We start from the raw sequence: 17,976 nt of genomic DNA on the forward strand, positions 1-17,976 counted from the left end.
GGTGGGGTCTTTTGTTAAGCCTGTGATGGTTTAAGAGTAGTGGACAGAAGGGATTTCTGAAAAATCCTATTCTGAGGCTTAACCATACCTAAAACCTTGATAGTTACTTTGGCTGCGCAGTATGTTTAATCGGATGCTCTTTGTTTTCTAGTTCTGTGCCAAAGGGGTGAAAACGGCTGCAAAGGTAAGTTACTGAAATTCCCTCACCAAGGGAAGTTAGGTTGAAAGTCCACTAAATGTGCTACAATGATGACATTATATTTGCTACTCTTGACTGTGAGAATGACGAGAGTTACTACCACCATTACACTTAACTGAGGCACACAAAATGGTGATTTAGAGAACTTGGAGATTGACACTACTTTTACATGAAGCTGTTTCTTCCTAGGTCCTAAAGTTCAAGTTGCACGTGCTACCCATGGGCAAACAGGTAAGGAACCTTTTAGATAGTCCGTGCTTACCCAGTCCTTTTCAATTCTTTTATTACATGTGAATGCCTACACTCTGGTATTCTGTATGAAATGCTTACAACCTGGAACAGATACTATGATGGTTGCATAGTTCAGCAGATTGGATCATGAAGAGATAGCTATCTGTCTGATGTATCGAAGTTGATAGGAAAATTGGTTTGCTGTTAATAGCATAAGCAAAATGTCATTAACCTAGTTTCCTTCCTTCCTTTTTTGTAGGCGCTAAAGGGAGTTGGCTGAAAATTGAGGAGGTGAGCAGAATTGTAATGGAGCTAAATGTTGGTAACAGGGCAAACACCACAGTACAGCTAATGGCTGTTTAGAGTTGCCTTATGCACAGGAAGCACTCCTACCACCAAGTGCTTGAATGCATTGCTGAATGCAGTAAATAACATGCCAGACCCTTGTCCTGTTACCATTAGTTAGGACACTCATGATTTGTAAAAAGCAGCCTGGATGATGATAATCAAATACTGACTGAACATGAAGGTCTTAATTAGCTCTACCTGATTTCAGGCATTTTTGACGTTGTGGGGAGAAAATTCATCTTTTGCCTCTGGTGAAACTGTGTTTATTTCTTAGGTGGACTTGAGTCTCAGTCATGTTTGGAGCAACGATTTATTTTGGTAAGTATTAAGCATTTTAGTAAGCTCAAAACTTGAGTGCTGATGAAATAGAATGCTTAACTACCAAGTTAACTAGTTTACTGTGGCTACTTAGTGGGTGCATGTTGAGCATGCTGTGAATGGGGTTTTTGAAATGATGTTGACCAAATGTCTGACCTGAAGTGAGCATGTAGACAAATTTAACACTGAACAACCCTGTGACAAATAACTCTGAGAAGCATTCGGTGATAGTTAACATTTTAACGAAGTGTCTTGTTTTTTTCTAGGTTACTGGCAACTATCCTGGATGGCTTGCTTGGGGTAAGACAAAACAGTTCTTTGGTGCTGAACTCAAGTTCACGTGTGGCCGAAATGTGTTATAATGTGTTAAGTGTTCTGGTGTTTCAAGGAAGATTCAGCCATTGTGAAGTGCATTTAATTTTTTTTTTTTTTTTTTTTTTTTTTTTGTCAGGTGCTGATTTTGAAGAACTTTTTATATAAAGGTATGTATTGTCTAAACCTTTTTTGGTTAACAAGCAAGATACTGTTAGTGATGATTTTTGAAATTAAAAACAGATGGGAATCTCTCTGAAAAAGAGTGAAGATTTCTTAAAAGCTGAAACAGTATTTGGAAAAGTTGAGAAATCCACTTGTTACTACCTGTTAACTAAATTTGACTAAATTTCTGCAGGTGTGAAGAGTTAGTGGCTCACGAGGCCCGGAATGAGGAGTTTTAAGCCAAGGTATAGTCGTTTCAAGTTGGGTGTCTATGAAGTGGTTTAAAGCCGATACAGTGATGAGAACATAGTTCAGCAGACTTGACAGTGATGAGCAACATTGTCTTTCGCTCCTATCTGACGTATCTGGCTGCAGCACCCCTATCCGTACCCTTGAAAACGAGCCATTTGTTCTACCATAGGAAATGTTCAGGGTTGGGGTAACTAGTGGCTTATATACAAATGGTTTTTTTAGTTTATTTTGAGGGGTGGGGGAGGAGCAGAGAGGGAGACAGAATCCATTCTGTGCAGAGTCCAGTGCAGGGCTCCATCTCCCTGACTTCATGACCTGAGTCGGACATTTAATTAACTGAGCCAACCAGGCACCCCAAATGTTTCAATTTTACGATTTCACATTTTGAGGAGCACAGGTAAAGTTTTTGCCAGGAAATTGTAATTTTTTTTTTAATAAGCTTCATGTTTTAAAGCAGTTTCAATATTGACAACAAAATTGAACGTAGGATCCCATACATCTGGTCTTCACACCTTCCTCAACATTCAGCACTAGAGTGAGATTTTGGCTACAATTATGAACATACAATGAGACCATTATCGCCCAAGTCCACAGCTTACATTAAGGTTCATTCGTGTTACACGTTGTATGGGCTTGGACAATGTGATACATCCACCATTGTCTGTGTGTAGAATAGGTTTGCTGCCCTAAATGTTACTTTTCAGAAAGTTAAAAATGGGGAAAACCAGTAGAAATTTTAAATGGCTTTTTTTCCCCCCCAACATATACAAACAGGCAGACTGTCAACCTGAACATTAAGAGGTAAGTTGGTCTGTGGTATATGTGATAAGTTAGCATGTAACCAGTGATGTAATGATTCTGCCAAATGAAACCGAATGATATCACTCATAAAACCGTTCCATTTTGTTTCTGAGGTTACTAGCAAACATCATGCGGGGTGGTTTTTGTTTTTTTCACCATAATTAACCTGCCATCATTGCTTTTAGGGCATTTGTGAGGGCAGCAATCCAGTTATGAGAGCAGCTTGCTAGTTGAAAGGTGAGACTTAAAAACCTCAGTACTGTTGTCTTAATCCAGAATACATGATGATCTCACTCCAACTTGAACTCTCTCACTGATCACTTGATGATTATAAAAGATCTGATATTCTGTGTATTCAGAATACAATTAGAATTAAAACATAAAAATGTGTCTAAAAGTTGCTTTGTCCTTCCAGCACCTGGATGGATGCCCACGGGATAGAAGATCAAGCTTTTCAATATCAATAAATTTTTATAAACCATCTGATCAAGAGTGCTGATTTCAATTTAATGGGATGAAGGAAGGAAAATTATATCTTTTTAATTAAGACCCTGTGACATTAGCTTAAAACAGTTGACATTGAGATGTATTTTATAGGATACCTTGGGCTTGAAGGTGCAGAAAAATAACTACAGCCCTTTTCATGTGTAGAATGCAGAATGGTGGCATGATCTGAAGGATGAACTGTGTATTGTGCAGAAACTTTCTAAGGGGCTGAATGTGAAATCCTGCGCCAAAATGCTTGCTATTAAGCACGATGGTGGTGGGTCTCTGCAAGTGTTGATAGATGGTACAAGGGAAGTAACCTGGTTATCGCCCCCCACCACATATTAAAAGAAAGCTTAAAAATGGGACAAATACTATGGTCACAGCTGTTAAGAAATAGGAGTGCTGACTTTGCAAGTCAGAATCTCACATTGACCACGGATTGCCTATTGTATTCTGTAAATTAGTGAAACTGCTTGGCCTCTGGCAACATAAGAGCCCAGATACTAAAAATCTGATGAAATCACATTAATTTAGTACTTGAAGTGTGTGGGGACATTTGTTTTGCAATTTAGGACTTTAAACAGGATTTAGGATTTTAACAAGATTGCGGGGGTGCCTGGGCAGCTCAGTGCCCCGTATCTAAGGTTACCTCCCTTGGCCCTTCCCCAACTTGGACATTCTCTTCTCTAAAACACAGAGGATGCTGCAAATCAATCTGGACAAGATGGTCACTCCAAATAAATGTTTGGGTCTGTTGGAGGTGAATTTTGGTGCTTCTTCCAGAGTGAGGAAATTCTGTTAAGTGCTTTCCTATAGTCACATTGACATCTACACTTCAATCTTTTAAATTCCTTCTACAGGAAAGGTTAGATAATCCATGGTTCATAATTGCTTTTGGTACCAGTGGCCACCCCAGTGTCTCCCAACAGGCTCTGAGTGACCCTCTGAAGCAGGAACCATCACTTGGCTCCAGCTGTCCCCCTTTTCATTCTTAACACCAGTGGTGACCTTTCTTGACATTACATATTCTTAGTTTCCTCTAGGAGAATGTAAACTCCGTGAAAGGGATTTAAATCTTGTTTGTTGCAGGATTTCCAAGATTGTCATTCAGGCAGGCAGTGTTAGTAGATGGATTAGGTCAGTCTTTTAGAAATTTAGTGGGTGCCAAAAGATCCTCACAGTGAAATTGGCCTCTTCTAATCATAGCCTATGACTTGGGTGACTACAAGTAGATGAGTTCATGGCTGGTTGAATTCTTCTGAAATGACTAACGCGATCTAAAAAGACATCTCTAGTGTATTAGAAGCCCAATCTCATTTAATAAGCCTGAGTGAGGGAAGAGAAAAATAGCAAGTTTTGAGTGTTACTATACGTTAAAGGTGTTTTAATCCTTACGATAGCAGTAAGTGAGGAGTTTCCATTTTGCAGATAAACGGCCTTAAAGGATCAAGTTATCAGAGGCCGTACAGTAAGTGGTAGTGCTAAGAACATAATAGTAGTATATCTTAACTGACAACGAGTACACCGAGGATAATTATCTTGGACGACTGGAAGGGAGGGCCAAAACCACTACAGGCAGGAATATTAAAAGTCTTGCCTTCTGGTCTGAAAAGTCCCAATACATAATATACTTAGGGTCAGGGGAGAGCTAGCTTGAAAGAAGATTGGGGAAGACGTGGAGGTTAATGGAACACAAACACCGTGATCTCCAAAAGTGGGGCTGGGCTGATTTAAAAAGATGGGCACCTACCTGGGTGGCTCAGTTGAGCTGACTCTTGATTTTTGCTCAGGTTGTGGTATCCAGCTTTGTGTGGCTCTGTACTGAGTGGATCCTGATTAAGATTCTCCCTCTGCCCCTCTAAACAAAATTGTAACAGCAAAAACCCTAATGTGACCTTAGCCTCTGGCACTGAGTGGGAGTTAGTACTACTCAAATTACGAGGTGGCCTCCAATGCTTGGAACCCATAATCCTATAACCCGTCACAGTGCTTCTACACTGAGGAAGGTGATGGATGGGTTGTGTAGAGTACTGTACTGTTACTGGTAACTTGAGTTTGAATAACATACCTACATTTATGCTTATATTTGATTTGGTTTCCTGAAAGTTACACCCATTACTAAGAGCCCATGTAAGTTATTGAGTGTAATGGAAATAACCCATTAGTTGACTCCACTCTACCAGAAAGCAGTTCTAGTTTAGTACATGATGTTTTGCTAACTGCATATCCTTCCAAGCACATGAAGAATGGATCCCCATGCAGTTATGTTTTCAAGCTAGAAAGTTGGGTTCCAGGATTCGAAACTAGTGCTTATTTATCCTTCAAATGTCACAGGTTTTTAGGTAGATAGACTTTTTTCATCTTTCAAAAAGCTGTACGTTTATGTATTTTTTTTTAACATTTATTTTTGAGACAGAGCATGAACGGGGGAGGGTCAGAGAGAGGGAGACACAGAATTTGAAACCAGCTCAGAGCTGTCAGCACAGAGCCCGACACGGGGCTCGAACTCACGGACCGTGAGATCATGACCTGAGCCGAAGTCGGCCGCCTAACCGACTGAGCCACCCAGGTGCCCCTTTATGTATTTTAAAGGGATCCTCATGCTCCTGAGCTTGAAATGATAAACTATGCTTCTTTCTTCTCTCTTATTCCTGGTGTAAAGCTATGGAAAGCGTTAGTGTACCATGCTGCACAGGTGATAAAGCTGAGACTGGACTTGTGTTCTAGTGACCTAATCATCCCAAGCCATTGTCTGAAAGGTCAATGCTAGCAGAAACAGACCCATAAATACAGAGAACAAACTAATGGTTGTCAGAGTGGAGAGGGAGTGGGGGATGCAGACTTCCAATTACGGAATGAATACATAAGTCAGGGATGGAAGGGACAGCATAGGGAATCTAGTCTATGGTGTTGTAATAGCGCTGTATGGTGATAGATGGTAGCCATGCCTGTGGGGAGCCCACTACAACATACAAAGAAGTTGAATAACTATGTTGTGTAACACTGTGTGTCAATTATACTTCGTTAAATTTTTAATAAAAAAAATTTAATGAAAATGAATTAACATGTAAAAAAATTAAAAGGTCAGTGCTTGCTAAGAGTTAAGCTACTATAAGCTGCCAGCATGCCCTCCCCTGCCTGTATTAGTCGATCATTTAATTCACTCAAAAGAGGTTTTTTGAACATCTATTATATGCCAAGTAGTGCTGGGAATAGGTATTACAAAGAACAATACAGACAAAAAATCCCTGCCCTCGTGGAGCTTATATTCTACTGGGGCAAACAAAATACACAAAATACAGTATATCAGGGAATGTGGTTAATAATATAGTACTACAGAGGAAAAATAAAGCAGGGAAAGGAGGGCAGAGCATGCTGGTGGGCAGCAGGAGCTCATTCAAGTATGGTTGTTAGGGAAATATTCACCAAAAAAGGAAGTATTTAAGCAAAGGCTTGAGGTATTAGGAACTAAACAGTGCACTTATCTGGAGAAAAACTGCTAGGTGACAGCTGGGGCAAAGTCCTGGACGTGGGCTCATGACTGGGGAACACCAGGAAAAGCAAGGACACCAGTGTGGGTGGTACAGAGGGAGCTCAGGAGGAGATGGTCAGTAGGTAGCAGGTGGCAAGTCATGGAGGGCTTTGGAGGCCACTGTAAGGACTCTGGCTTTTCTCTAAGATGGGAAACGACTGGAGGGTTTTGAGCAGAGGAGTGATAGGACCCTTACTGAGACTGCTGAAGGGTAAGGACGCAAGGGTAGGAAGCTTTTGCTGGATCCTTTTTAAAGGATCAAATGCTGGATATATTTTGAAGATAGAGCTGACCTTTGAGACAAAAGTTTCTCCCGATTCACTTTTTTAAAAGAAGTTTATTTTTAGTAATCTCTACACCCAACATGGGGTTGAACTCATGACCCTGAGATTAAGAGTCGCATGCCCTTCTCATGTACCAGCCACCCCACCAGATTCACTTTCTCGATCTGACCATAAAACTGAGGACTAGTACGTGTTTTGTTTTTAATTTTCTTTAATGTTTATTTAAAAAAAAATATTTTTTTTAATGTTTACTTATTTTTGAGAGAGAGAGAGCACTAGTGGGGGAGGAGCAGAAAGAGAGGGAGACACAGAATCTGAAGCAGGCTCTAGGCTCCAAGCTGTCAGCACAGAGCCAGATGTGGGGCTCTAACTCATGAACCGTGAGATGGTGAGCTGAGCCAAAGTCAGATGCGTAACCAACTGAGCCACCCAGGCGCCCCTAACATTTATTTTTGAGAGACAGGAGAAAGAGCATGAGCTGGGGAGGGGCAGAGAGAGGGAGACACAGAATCCAAAGCAGGCTCCAGGCTCTGAGCTGTCAGCACAGAGCCCGACATGGGGCTTGAACCCACAAACTGAGATCATGACCTGAGGTGAGGTTGGTGCTTAACCGACCGAGCCAGCCAGGCACCCTGGACTAGTAGTATATGTTTACAAGATGACTTTGGAATGTCTGGGAAAAGGAATGTTACATATAATAAAGCCACCTTTATGTGGCACTCACTATAGTCAGGGATATACGTCAAGGACTCAACTAGGTACCTTCATACACAACACTTGAGGAAAGGATCTGTGCCTCTGTAACTAAAACGGAATAAGTTGTTAAAAATTTATTTTACTATTTCCAGGCTCGTGTAATTTTTATGGTAACACAATGTGGCCCTATTCATTTTTAGAGTGTAGATATCAGTTGGCATGGTGGAAAAGACAGGCACCTGATGGCAAAAATAATGTTTCTGATAACGGAAAAAGGTCCCTAAAGAAATGTATTCTAAATGTAATGGAAGTTTTTCATATCTTGCTTTACTTTGGACTTGCTGCCTTTCTTCCAGGCATTAAATCCAAAACTATGGTATGGTCAAACTCAGCCCTACTACATACAAAACAATTAAGGACAGGTCTTGCAATGAGGCTTCTGCCCTTGACATTCTGTATAATCTCAGGCAAACTGGGACTATAAACTATGGATTCTCGATTCCATCTTTAAATGACTGTGACAGGGCATGTGACTTAAATGTGTGTGTGTCCCTAAGTATTTGCTATCTTAGTAATTGTTTCCATTTATACAAAAGTCTCTGAACTTTCACTGTTTCTACCAATACCTGTTCATCACTCTAGCTTTACCATCCTTCCTGACATCTAGTGAGAAGATGCCCTCACCTTGTCCTTCCTCAGGTACAGGCAGCAGTGTTTGGCTACTCCTGGATCTTTGTTTTTCCATAGAAATTTTACAATCTGCTCTTCAAGACCCATCTACTCCCCCAAAAGAGAAAGGTGTCTTGTTGGGATCTGAATTGAATTTTTTTTTTTTTTTGTATAGTTAAAAGATTATTCTTTACAATATTATAGTAAGATAGATGATAAACTGCATGTATGTGAAGTGTGTAATTTGCTGAGTTTTGTGAAAGGATCAACAGGCCTGTGGCTACAGATTTACTGCACTCATCCTCGGAAGAGGAAAAGAAAAAACGTGAAACGAAATGGCTAGTTCAAAGACCAAATTCCTATATTATGGATGTAAAATGTCCAGGTTGCTCCAAGATTATCACGGTTCTCAGCCATGCTCAGACTGTGGCTCTCTGTGGAGGCCGTTCAGCAGTGTCGTGCCAGCCCACAGGAGGAAAGGCCAGACTCACAGAGGGGTGTTCATTTAGAAGAAAGCAACACTAATGATCCACACAACCTCTTGAATTTGTGTTAAGTCACAGAAAGCCTTATTAGTTCAGTAATTCCAGTTAATCTACCAAAATACTGGAATTATGTTTAATTTTGTAAGGTATACAACTGATCTATTTTGGTGTCTGTTTTTCAATAAAGTTTTGATTATGGGCAAAAAAAATATTTAACAAATCTTAATTGCTACCATAGTGAAAGAGCTCTATAGAGCATTCTGAGGTTCTTAATAACTTTTGAAGATTGCAAGTGGTCCTGAGACCAAAAAAATTGAGGACTGCTGTTCTAGGTTAAGAAACAGGGGCCTAGAGAGGTTAAATGGCTGGGTAAGGCTGCATAACTAGAGAATGGTAAAGTGGGAATTAAACTCAGGTTTGTCCAACTCACACAGGCTCTTTCTTTTTTTTTAATATTTTTTTGATGTTTATTTTTGAGAGAGAGAGAGAGACAGAGCACAGGCAGGGGAGGGGCAGAGAAAAGGGGGGGGGGGGAGACACAGAATCCGAAGCAGGCTCTAGGTTCCCAGTTGTCAACACAGCCTGATGCGGGGCTTGAACTCACGAACCATGAGATAATGACCTGAGGCGAAGTTGGAGGCTTAACCGACTGAGCCACCCAGGCGCCCCTCATGCAGGCTCTTTCTAACTAAGTTCACTGTCTTAGAGAAGAATGACTCAGACATGCACTATCGCATGACAACAATTATGTATGCAGTTGTTATACAGCTGTGCCATCAGGTATTTTTACTGTGTACCTGGTTATTTCTTGTGTTACAAAGTAACTTGCTTTCCTCAAAATAAGAAAAAAGTATCCTTAAGGCAGTATTTTGAGGAATGGTTTATACTTAAAAAAACAGTAGCAAGAAATGTGATCAGCCGTTACAGACTTCTGGTTTTTCGGAGAAGGGAATACTGGACAAGACAGAGCAGCTGTATCGACACACTATTTTATTCAACCAAAGCCCAAGAGCATAAAGTAATACCATCAGACTCATCATCTGCCAAACCTCTCCCTGATGAGGAGAAATTGTTCATAAGACAAGGCTCTCTTGAAGCCAATAATAACCATTGATGATGTAGCTGGCACTTGCGTATCTTGTTTTTAAAATTGGCACCACAGGATAAATCTAAATTCCCTACGAAGGTGGGGAGGTAGGATTTGAAATAAAGCATCCAGTTTACAATCAGATTGTGCATTTTAAAATCCTACTTGTGTTGTTTTCAGTCTTATCATTAAGTAGTTCCTTAGTTTTTTGAGAAAAGACTTAATTTAAAATTTTACCCCACCTCAATGATAAAGATCTAAAAGAGTGACATTTCCCTGGATTTCAGAATAAGCATTATGTTTTCTTCTTGAAAGGCAAGACTGAAGAAAAGCTGAGTGATGTCCAAAATGACTAGGTCTCAGATAACAATACAGGATTGTTTGACTTCTGAGGACAGGGGGCCCTTGGTATTTGCAGCCGAGAAAATACTCTCTGGATTTCAGGTGTCTTCTGTAACTCTCATTTCCAGGATAGAAAGACAACATTTTGGTCAGAATTAGGCTTTACACAGTCAATAGTGAGTTTGTTACATTTATCTCATGGGGGATAAATGGATGTGAACTGCACTTTCCCACCTCTTAAAAGGAATTTCTGGAACTTCTCTCCACTGAGAAAGGGTAGGCAGACTTGGACACCCTTTCTCACCAAGACAGCCCTGCCAACAAGAATTTTCTCTCTCCAGAGCACACTCGCAGATGGGGAGATAGGGTTCAAGGACAAACTTTAGAGAAAAGCTCGACCTAACAGTGAATCACTTTCTGCAGCTGTGAAGAACATTCATACTCTTGATCTACTGGGCATCACAGATTAGGCCTGGAAGTGAAGATGATTTTATTTTCCAAACAGAAACAACCATCGGATTGCACTGTTTTTAGAGCACTAAGAAAAATAGGCAGGGATAGAAGACTGATAATTGGTACTTTTTTTTTTTTTTTTTTTTTTTTTGATGTTGTACTTATTTCTGAGAGAGAGAGAGAGAGAGAGAGAGAGAGAGAGAGAATCCAAGTGAGGGAGGGGCAGAGAGAGAGGAAGACACAGAATCTGTAGCAGGCTCCAGGCTGAGCTGTCAGCACAGAGCTTGATGTGGGGCTTACAAACCGTGAGATCATGATCTGAGCTGAAGTCAGATGCTTAACCGACTGAGTCACCCAGGCACCCCAATACTTGGTACTTATAAATCAAAAGAATGTCAAGGCAAAAGTGAAGATAAAGTAGAAAAGAACATTTTCATTAATCAAGGCCTTGTTCTCATTTCATACTTATTAAATAATTAAAAGCTTTTATTTATGTCACAGAATGTGTAAGAAAATTACAATAGCCTCCATGTTCACTTTTCTATATATTCGAAGTTGGCCTAAGGTCAGTATTTTCAATTACTTATGATTAAGGAGAAGTGTTATTCAGGGATTAAAAATAATTACTATTTTTAAAGATTTTTTTTTTAAGTAATCTCTACATCCAACATGGGGTTCAAACCTATAACCATGAGATCAAGAGTTGCATGCTCTTCTGAGCCAGCTGGGTACCCCAATAATTATATTTAAAAATAGAAACATAAATAGAATACTGATTAATAAAATTACTGTTTTTTTTATGCTACAGATAATCAGTTTTATTTAATCTTATAAAATACATAGGTGTATCGTATCTGTTCACAGATAAATAGTCCCATTTTCTGGGGCGCCTGGGTGGCGCAGTCGGTTAAGCGTCCGACTTCAGCCAGGTCACGATCTCGCGGTCCGTGAGTTCGAGCCCTGCGTCGGGCTCTGGGCTGATGGCTCAGAGCCTGGAGCCTGTTTCCGATTCTGTGTCTCCCTCTCTCTCTGCCCCACCCCCGTTCATACTCTGTCTGTCTCTGTCCCAAAAATAAATAAACGTTGAAAAAAAAAAATTAAAAAAATAGTCCCATTTTCTTACATTTGTGTAATGCTTCATAGTTTTTCAAAGCATTTTCACTCACAATACCTCCACGTACATCATCTCCTCTGGTTCTGGCAAGAAGAGCCTTGTGAGGGAGCCAGGGCAAGTAGTGTTCCCATTTCATACAAGCAGGAAAGGAGGCTAAGTGATGTTTCTGTAACTTGTTCAAGGTGAAACATTAAGATTCTGTGATTTCCATTTCAGTGATTTTTTTTTTTTTGCATTGTATCATGCTGCTTCTCACTATATTATGCTGAGAGTCAACATGTCACTATCTAGCTTAATTTACAGGATTCTCTTGATAAGGGTGGTTGAACTGACCCCTCCATCAAGGGACTAAAGGGGCAAGCATTTCCCCACGTTTCACATGGTCTGATTATCTTTGTCTTCAGTGGACAACTAACTATCCGGGTATGAAAAACATGATTAAGAAACACTAAGCTGTTCAATTCTCCAAGAAAGGGCCATCTTTACACCTCACCAAGTCAGAAACTACAAAAGAAGTCCCAAACAAAAAAATCCTAATAATGCATGTTATCAAGTAAAAATTGGATACCTTCTGTTTCTTTACTGTGGTAAAGAATGTTGTCTGGGTTCCTTCCACCTAAAGACCCACTTATCAGACCTGTGGCAGAACTCCACATCTGATTTCAGCCTTGGGGAAGCAAAGAGGACAAAGCTGAAAAGCTCAGCTTTCTGGATGATACGGCTGATTCAATGAGCTCTTTTCTGCTTCTGAGTCTGCTGGCCAGGAGACCTGGATATGATAGGGCTTCAGTTCCTCAGGAGGGAGAGAATCTGGGGCATTGCTCATGAGGTCATGCCCCCGGAAGGATTTGGGGAAGGCTATGACATCTCTGATGCTTGGTGCTCCAGTGACAAGGCATATCAGTCTGTCCAAACCTGGAAGTAAAATATCAAAGTTAACAGATGAGAATGTAACCTAAGGTTAAGTGACTAAGTTTTTCTTTTTAAAAAAAAATTTTTTTTTAACGTTTATTTTTGAGACAGAGAGAGACAAAGCATGAACGGGGGAGGGTCAGAAAGAGGGAGACACAGAATCTGAAATAGGCTCCAGGCTCTGAGCTGTCAGCACAGAGCCCGACGCAGGGCTCAAACTCACGGACCGTGAGATCATGACCTGGGCCGAAGTTGGCCGCTTAACCGACTGAGCCACCCAGGCGCCCCAATGACTAAGTTTTTCTACAAAGGTTGTAGAGAACTATTTTTTAGAGTTTTTTTAATGTTTATTTATTTTTGAGAGATAGAGCATGAGAAGGGGAGGGGCAGAGAAGGAGAGGGAAACTCAGAATCCAAAGTAGGCTCCGGGCTCTGAGCTGTCAGCACAGAGCCCAATGCGGGACTTGAACTCATGAACCATGAGCTTATGACCTGAGCCGAAGTCAGAGGCTTAACTGACTGAGCCACCCAGGTGTCCCTGTTATAGAGAACTTTTAAATAAGAATAAAAAAAAAAAATTATTTACTTTAATTTAATTTAATTTTGGAGAGAGCACAAGCAGGGGAGGGAAGTTGGGGGGAGCAGAGGATCTGATGTGGGCTCTGCACTGACAGGCTGAAGGCAGAGAGCCTGATGTGGGGCTTGAACTCATGAACCGTGAGATCATGACCTGAGCTGAAGTTGGACATTCAACCGACTGAGCCACCCAAGTGCCCCTAAATAAGAATCTTTAACAAGTTGTGCCAAGCATAGTTCCCTGCCTTTTTAGGGAACTTTTGTTTGAGAGGTTCTTTTCTCATTCTAGAAAAGTGCTCAGGATGAATATTGACATGCTCAAATTAAGTCACAGCAATTAGTCCTTAGCAACGGTTTTCTAAAGGTTGACAAAAATCAGATGCTGTGCAGGGCACTGCAAGAACACAGATGGAAGTCCTTGCTGTCGAGGGCCTACAATCTAGGTGAGCTTCTGAGAATTTCTCACACTCTTTCTTGCTTGATAAAACAAAGTAACCATGGCAGAGAGCACTGGCATATTCCTACTTTCACACAAGCTGAATAGAATGAGCAGTGCTTTCCAGATTCCTATGAATGTGCCTGTGAGACCCCAGGCATTTGAGAAATATTGACTTAAGACTGAAGTTCTATTCGATTAAAAAAAATCTTTCAAATGCAAATTATCAGTCAAGTTTTATCTTTAACTGGTAAAATACACTTTAAGTATATATGAATGAAATGAAAATACAGATTTAAATTCTTATAATATTCTTGGGCTTGCACCCTATCCTTTTTACCCCCTCTCCTCCTCCGCCCCTGCCTGTAAACTAAGCCCAAATTTGAGACATAGGGTTATGGAATGAAATTTAGCTTGTAAAAGGATAGATTGTTTACCTAAGGCAATTCCTCCATGAGGGGGCGCCCCAAAATCTAAAGCCTGGAGTAGGTGGGAGAGCAATTTCACATCTTCCTGAAATTCAAAACATAATTCAATGTGAATACACACTGAGGGTCCATCGAATGCCGCACAGTAAGCTTAGGTGCTAAAGGGAAAATAAAGCTAAGTTAAAAAAATACCTTAAGAGGTTGACAGTTTAGCAAGAGACTATGACAAGTCACAGATATTAAAACATGTAGAGACATGCCTGGCACTCAGTGCCAGGCCCGCAGTCACAGATTATACTGATAACGTAAACAGAATAACACCAATTCAGGACATGGAGATGTGAGCCCAGAAAGGTAGGGTGAGAGCAAGAAACTGTCCTATCACAGGGCCAAGGGAGGAGAACATTATTAAGAGGGGAATGGTGTCAAACACACCTGGGAGGTAGGACAGCTTGGTGGCCAAGAACAGGCCACTGGGTTTGGTGGCTCTGCAAGTTAACTCATGTGGGTCAATGTGTGTAGATATGTTGAAAGTGTATCTGACAATGATTCTCTCACCAGGCTACACATCAGAAACAGGTGGGGACCTTTTAAGGAACAGATGCCAAAGTCTCACACTTAGAGCTTTTTATTTAATTGGTCTGGTGTGGACTAGTGGGCTGGTTTTTTATTCTTGACACTTTGCCGTTGATTCTGTTCTCATGTGCAGCAGGGCTGAGAACCACTGGTGGGAGGGAAGAAGCAGAAGCGGTGAATTCTCCATGGACTCATTTAAGAAGCTTAACAATGAAAGGAAGAAAATCAGCTGGGAAACTGATGGCTGGATGCCTTGAGTTGGGAGGAGAAAAGTTAAGGGACCTCACCATGACCTTAAAGCTAATGGGGAGCTCTCCCAGAGAGAGAGGGAGACACAGAATCCGAAGCAGGCTCCAGGCTCTGAGCTGTCAGCACAGAGCCCAACACAGGGCTTGAACCCATGAACTGTGAGATCATGACCTGAGCCAAAGTCAGATATTCAACTGAGTGAGCCACCCAGGCTATCTTAAAAACGTTTTTTTTTTTTTTTTTCAAAGTTTATTTATTTATTTTGGGGGGAGTGAGAGAGAGAGCGCGCAAGTGAGCAGAGGAGGAACAGAGAAAGGAAGGGTGAGAGAATCCAAAGCAGGCTTTGCACTGATGCTGTGAGCGTGGAGCCTGATATAAGGCTTGAACTCACAAACTGTGAGATCATGACCTGAGCTGAAATCAAGAGTCTGTTGCTTGACTAACTGAGCCACCCAGATACCCCCTAAAAACATTTTTTTAATGTTTATTTTTTTTATTGTGAGAGAGAGGGAGCACACGCGCATATGCGTGCATGTGGAGGAGGGGTAGAGAGAGAAGGAGGGAGAGAATCCCAGATTCCCAAGTGGGCTCTGTGCTATGGGGCTTGAACTCATGAAACCGTGAGATCATGACCTGAGCCAAGATCAAGAGTCAGACACTTAACCAATAGAGCCACCCAGTCACTCATCTTTAAAATGGGCAGAATAAGGGTATATCTCAAAAAGTAATTGTGAGGATTAAATGTATCAATGCAGATAAACTACCTACTGCCTCGCACATATAATAAGCACTAATAAACAGCTTTTATTATCATTTACTTTTCAAAGTCTTCAGTAAAAGTAGAGAGACAAGCCCACACTATTCTGTATCTACTGAATCCTTCATTCATAAAATTAAAAAAAACAACACAAACATTCTTGAAGGCAGCTATACTCACCACTATACCACCAACACCAGCTAAAACAGCAAATATTCTAGTTAAAACAAAAAAAAAAAGCAGGTTAAGAGATGATGTCACCTTTAGCAGTGTTGCCAGAATGTAACGCTGGAGCTCTGCGTCATGTATTCGGATAGAACCACCTCCTATCTCATTGCCATTTAAAACCAAGTCATAGTGTTGGCTACGGACCTAGAAGATTCACAGAGTCTTTATGTTAGAGAAAATTTCTAATTTTCTGTTCTACACGTTGAAGATGCTACAGCAATTTAGAGACAATGTATTAACTGTGGGCTCGAACCCGACAATTTTTTCCGAGGTTTCCAGAACTGGGTCAGACTGTGAAATCTGAACTTCTTTGCCCTTGTTTCCACATTTCCTTTTAAACTGGAAGTACCGATACGGTACCTGTTTGGGTTCAGTGTGTAAGAGGTGGATGTCGCTGGGGTGGGGAGCAGTAAATGGGTGGTGGGCTGACTCCAGCTCGCCAGGATTTTCCTCCTTGGGGAGGAAGAGTGGGAAATCCACAACCCAAAGGAAAGAGAACAGAGCTGGGTCACGGAGCACCAATCCTCTTGCTTCTAGAAGGTCAGCACATTCCAGTCGTAGTTTTCCCAAAACAGAGCACTGGGAACAGAAAACACAACCACTGAGTTAACTGCAGTGACAGAGTAGACAGCAGATGACACAACCTGGACTCTGTAGTCAGGCTATCCTCTGGGAAGGGATCAGGAAATTAACAGATGACACTCTGGGGCACCTGGGTCCAACTTCGGCTCAAGTCATGATCTCATGGTCTATGAGTTGGAGTCCCGCATCAGACCCTGTGCTGACAGCTCGGAGCCTGGAGGCTGCTAAGGATTCTGTGTCTCCTTCTCTCTCTGTCCCTACCCCGCCCTCAAAAATAAATAAACATTAAAAACAAAATAAAAAAAAATAGATGACACACTCGGAGCCTCTCAGGAGACACAGATCTGAGGATGATCTGACCGCAATGTGGTTGAGAATGTCAGACTCAGCCGACTGAGTAGGATTTGATAACAAAGTGATTGAGAGCACAGGTATCTGAGCTTGACTGACTTGGGTGTGTGTCAGTTTGCCTACTGACTAACTTCCCTACAGCTTTTTCTATAGTAAAATGGAGATAAATGTACCTACTCCGAAAGCTGTCGTGAAGACTGAGACAAGGCATGGAAGGTACAATACAACTGGCAGCTATTGTGTTGTCTTCCTTACCGCTCCTGAAGGGTCGTGTGAGGCTCTGATGAGCGCCTGGCACACAGCTGATGGCCAATACACGTTGGCTATTATTAGAGGGGCAGGACAGATTAGAGGTTAGTTTAAGAGTGTGACTTTTGGAACCAGACTTTGTGGGTTAGAGCTCTGAGTCCTCCACTTCCTAGTTGTGTGTGAGCAGATTTTTAACTTCTGTGCCTCAGGTCTCCTATCTTGGAATGGTAGCCATATCAGTCCTTCTCTCAGTAAGGCTGGCATGAGGATTAAATGAGTTAATATGCACCAAGTACTGAGAACAGTGCTGAGAAAATGGGAAGTGCTTCCTGAGTGCTAACTCTGATAAGCAGAACTTCCCTGAAAAAGGCCTGTCAGGACAAACCGTACCTGGAGACATGCACAGGGGACGCTTTATAGCCTCTTCATCTTACGTTTAAATATCCACACAGGGTACTTGCACTGTGACATATTCAGAATGCTAATGCTATTCCACCTAAGTCTGGTTTCCAGTTCTTTCAAGAAATCCCGGTAGGAATTAGAATGATACCTTCCTGAGAGAAGAATGCCAGTAGTTTCACTCCATACTAGGAGAGAGTAGAATGGCCAAGTGAGTCTGCAGCAGGATTTCTGTATAATACAAAATCCCACAATCTGTAATAAAGTGGACATTCCCTAGCAAGTTTAACAGTGATGTTCATGTCTAGTATTCAAAATAATGTTGAGGGGGCGCCTGGGGGGTTCAGTCAGTCGAGTGTCCGACTCTTGAACTCTGGTCATGTAGGGTTGTGGGATCGAGTCCCGCATTGGGCTCTGCACTGAGTGTGGAGCCTGCTTAAGATTCTTCCTCTTTCT

General features: G+C 41.4%; 2 protein-coding genes and 9 non-coding genes across 14 annotated transcripts in view; 10 read left to right on the forward strand and 1 right to left on the reverse strand.

The window, feature by feature from the left end:
• Positions 1 to 17: 17 nt before the first annotated feature.
• LOC123587123 lies at positions 18 to 79 on the forward strand. The gene has a single exon (XR_006707177.1). It is a non-coding gene; the product is annotated as a small nucleolar RNA SNORD75 (small nucleolar RNA).
• A 160-nt stretch (positions 80 to 239) lies between these two features.
• On the forward strand, positions 240 to 322 carry LOC123587094. The gene has a single exon (XR_006707150.1). It is a non-coding gene; the product is annotated as a small nucleolar RNA SNORD24 (small nucleolar RNA).
• A 219-nt stretch (positions 323 to 541) lies between these two features.
• LOC123587121 lies at positions 542 to 608 on the forward strand. Its single transcript, XR_006707175.1, has one exon. It is a non-coding gene; the product is annotated as a small nucleolar RNA SNORD77 (small nucleolar RNA).
• Positions 609 to 921: 313 nt separating this feature from the next.
• On the forward strand, positions 922 to 982 carry LOC123587108. The gene has a single exon (XR_006707162.1). It is a non-coding gene; the product is annotated as a small nucleolar RNA SNORD44 (small nucleolar RNA).
• Positions 983 to 1,224: 242 nt separating this feature from the next.
• Positions 1,225 to 1,289, forward strand: LOC123587122. Its single transcript, XR_006707176.1, has one exon. It is a non-coding gene; the product is annotated as a small nucleolar RNA SNORD78 (small nucleolar RNA).
• A 328-nt stretch (positions 1,290 to 1,617) lies between these two features.
• Positions 1,618 to 1,702, forward strand: LOC123587098. The gene has a single exon (XR_006707154.1). It is a non-coding gene; the product is annotated as a small nucleolar RNA SNORD79 (small nucleolar RNA).
• Positions 1,703 to 1,860: 158 nt separating this feature from the next.
• On the forward strand, positions 1,861 to 1,941 carry LOC123587109. The gene has a single exon (XR_006707163.1). It is a non-coding gene; the product is annotated as a small nucleolar RNA snR60/Z15/Z230/Z193/J17 (small nucleolar RNA).
• A 723-nt stretch (positions 1,942 to 2,664) lies between these two features.
• Positions 2,665 to 2,742, forward strand: LOC123587104. The gene has a single exon (XR_006707159.1). It is a non-coding gene; the product is annotated as a small nucleolar RNA SNORD47 (small nucleolar RNA).
• Positions 2,743 to 2,899: 157 nt separating this feature from the next.
• Positions 2,900 to 2,976, forward strand: LOC123587096. The gene has a single exon (XR_006707152.1). It is a non-coding gene; the product is annotated as a small nucleolar RNA SNORD81 (small nucleolar RNA).
• A 4,518-nt stretch (positions 2,977 to 7,494) lies between these two features.
• On the forward strand, positions 7,495 to 8,990 carry LOC123585063 (40S ribosomal protein S27-like). Its single transcript, XM_045452870.1, has one exon. It carries the CDS (start codon positions 8,663 to 8,665, stop codon positions 8,819 to 8,821), a length of 159 nt encoding a protein of 52 aa, XP_045308826.1. The 5' UTR covers positions 7,495 to 8,662; the 3' UTR covers positions 8,822 to 8,990.
• Positions 8,991 to 11,944: 2,954 nt separating this feature from the next.
• DARS2 (aspartyl-tRNA synthetase 2, mitochondrial) overlaps positions 11,945 to 17,976 on the reverse strand; it is a 28,594-nt gene continuing 22,562 nt past the window's right edge. For 3 of the 4 annotated variants that reach the window (XM_045452873.1, XM_045452871.1, XM_045452872.1), the window contains 4 exons: positions 16,300 to 16,518; positions 15,973 to 16,083; positions 14,139 to 14,214; positions 11,945 to 12,692 (listed from right to left, as the gene is read on the reverse strand). In XM_045452873.1, the coding sequence (XP_045308829.1) occupies positions 12,478 to 12,692; positions 14,139 to 14,214; positions 15,973 to 16,083; positions 16,300 to 16,518 (621 nt within the window). In that variant the 3' untranslated portion in view covers positions 11,945 to 12,477. Of the gene's footprint in view, positions 12,693 to 14,138; positions 14,215 to 15,891; positions 15,929 to 15,972; positions 16,084 to 16,299; positions 16,519 to 17,976 lie in introns of all 4 variants that reach the window. The other variant, XM_045452874.1, reaches the window with a different exon arrangement.

This window comes from Leopardus geoffroyi, chromosome C3 (assembly GCF_018350155.1).
Source record: "Leopardus geoffroyi isolate Oge1 chromosome C3, O.geoffroyi_Oge1_pat1.0, whole genome shotgun sequence".
Taxonomy (NCBI): domain Eukaryota; kingdom Metazoa; phylum Chordata; class Mammalia; order Carnivora; family Felidae; genus Leopardus; species Leopardus geoffroyi.

Coding starts and splice junctions, on each gene's coding strand:
- LOC123585063 (XM_045452870.1), top strand. CDS start 8,663: ATGGATGTAAAATGTCCAGGTTGCTCCAAGATTATCACGGTTCTCAGC.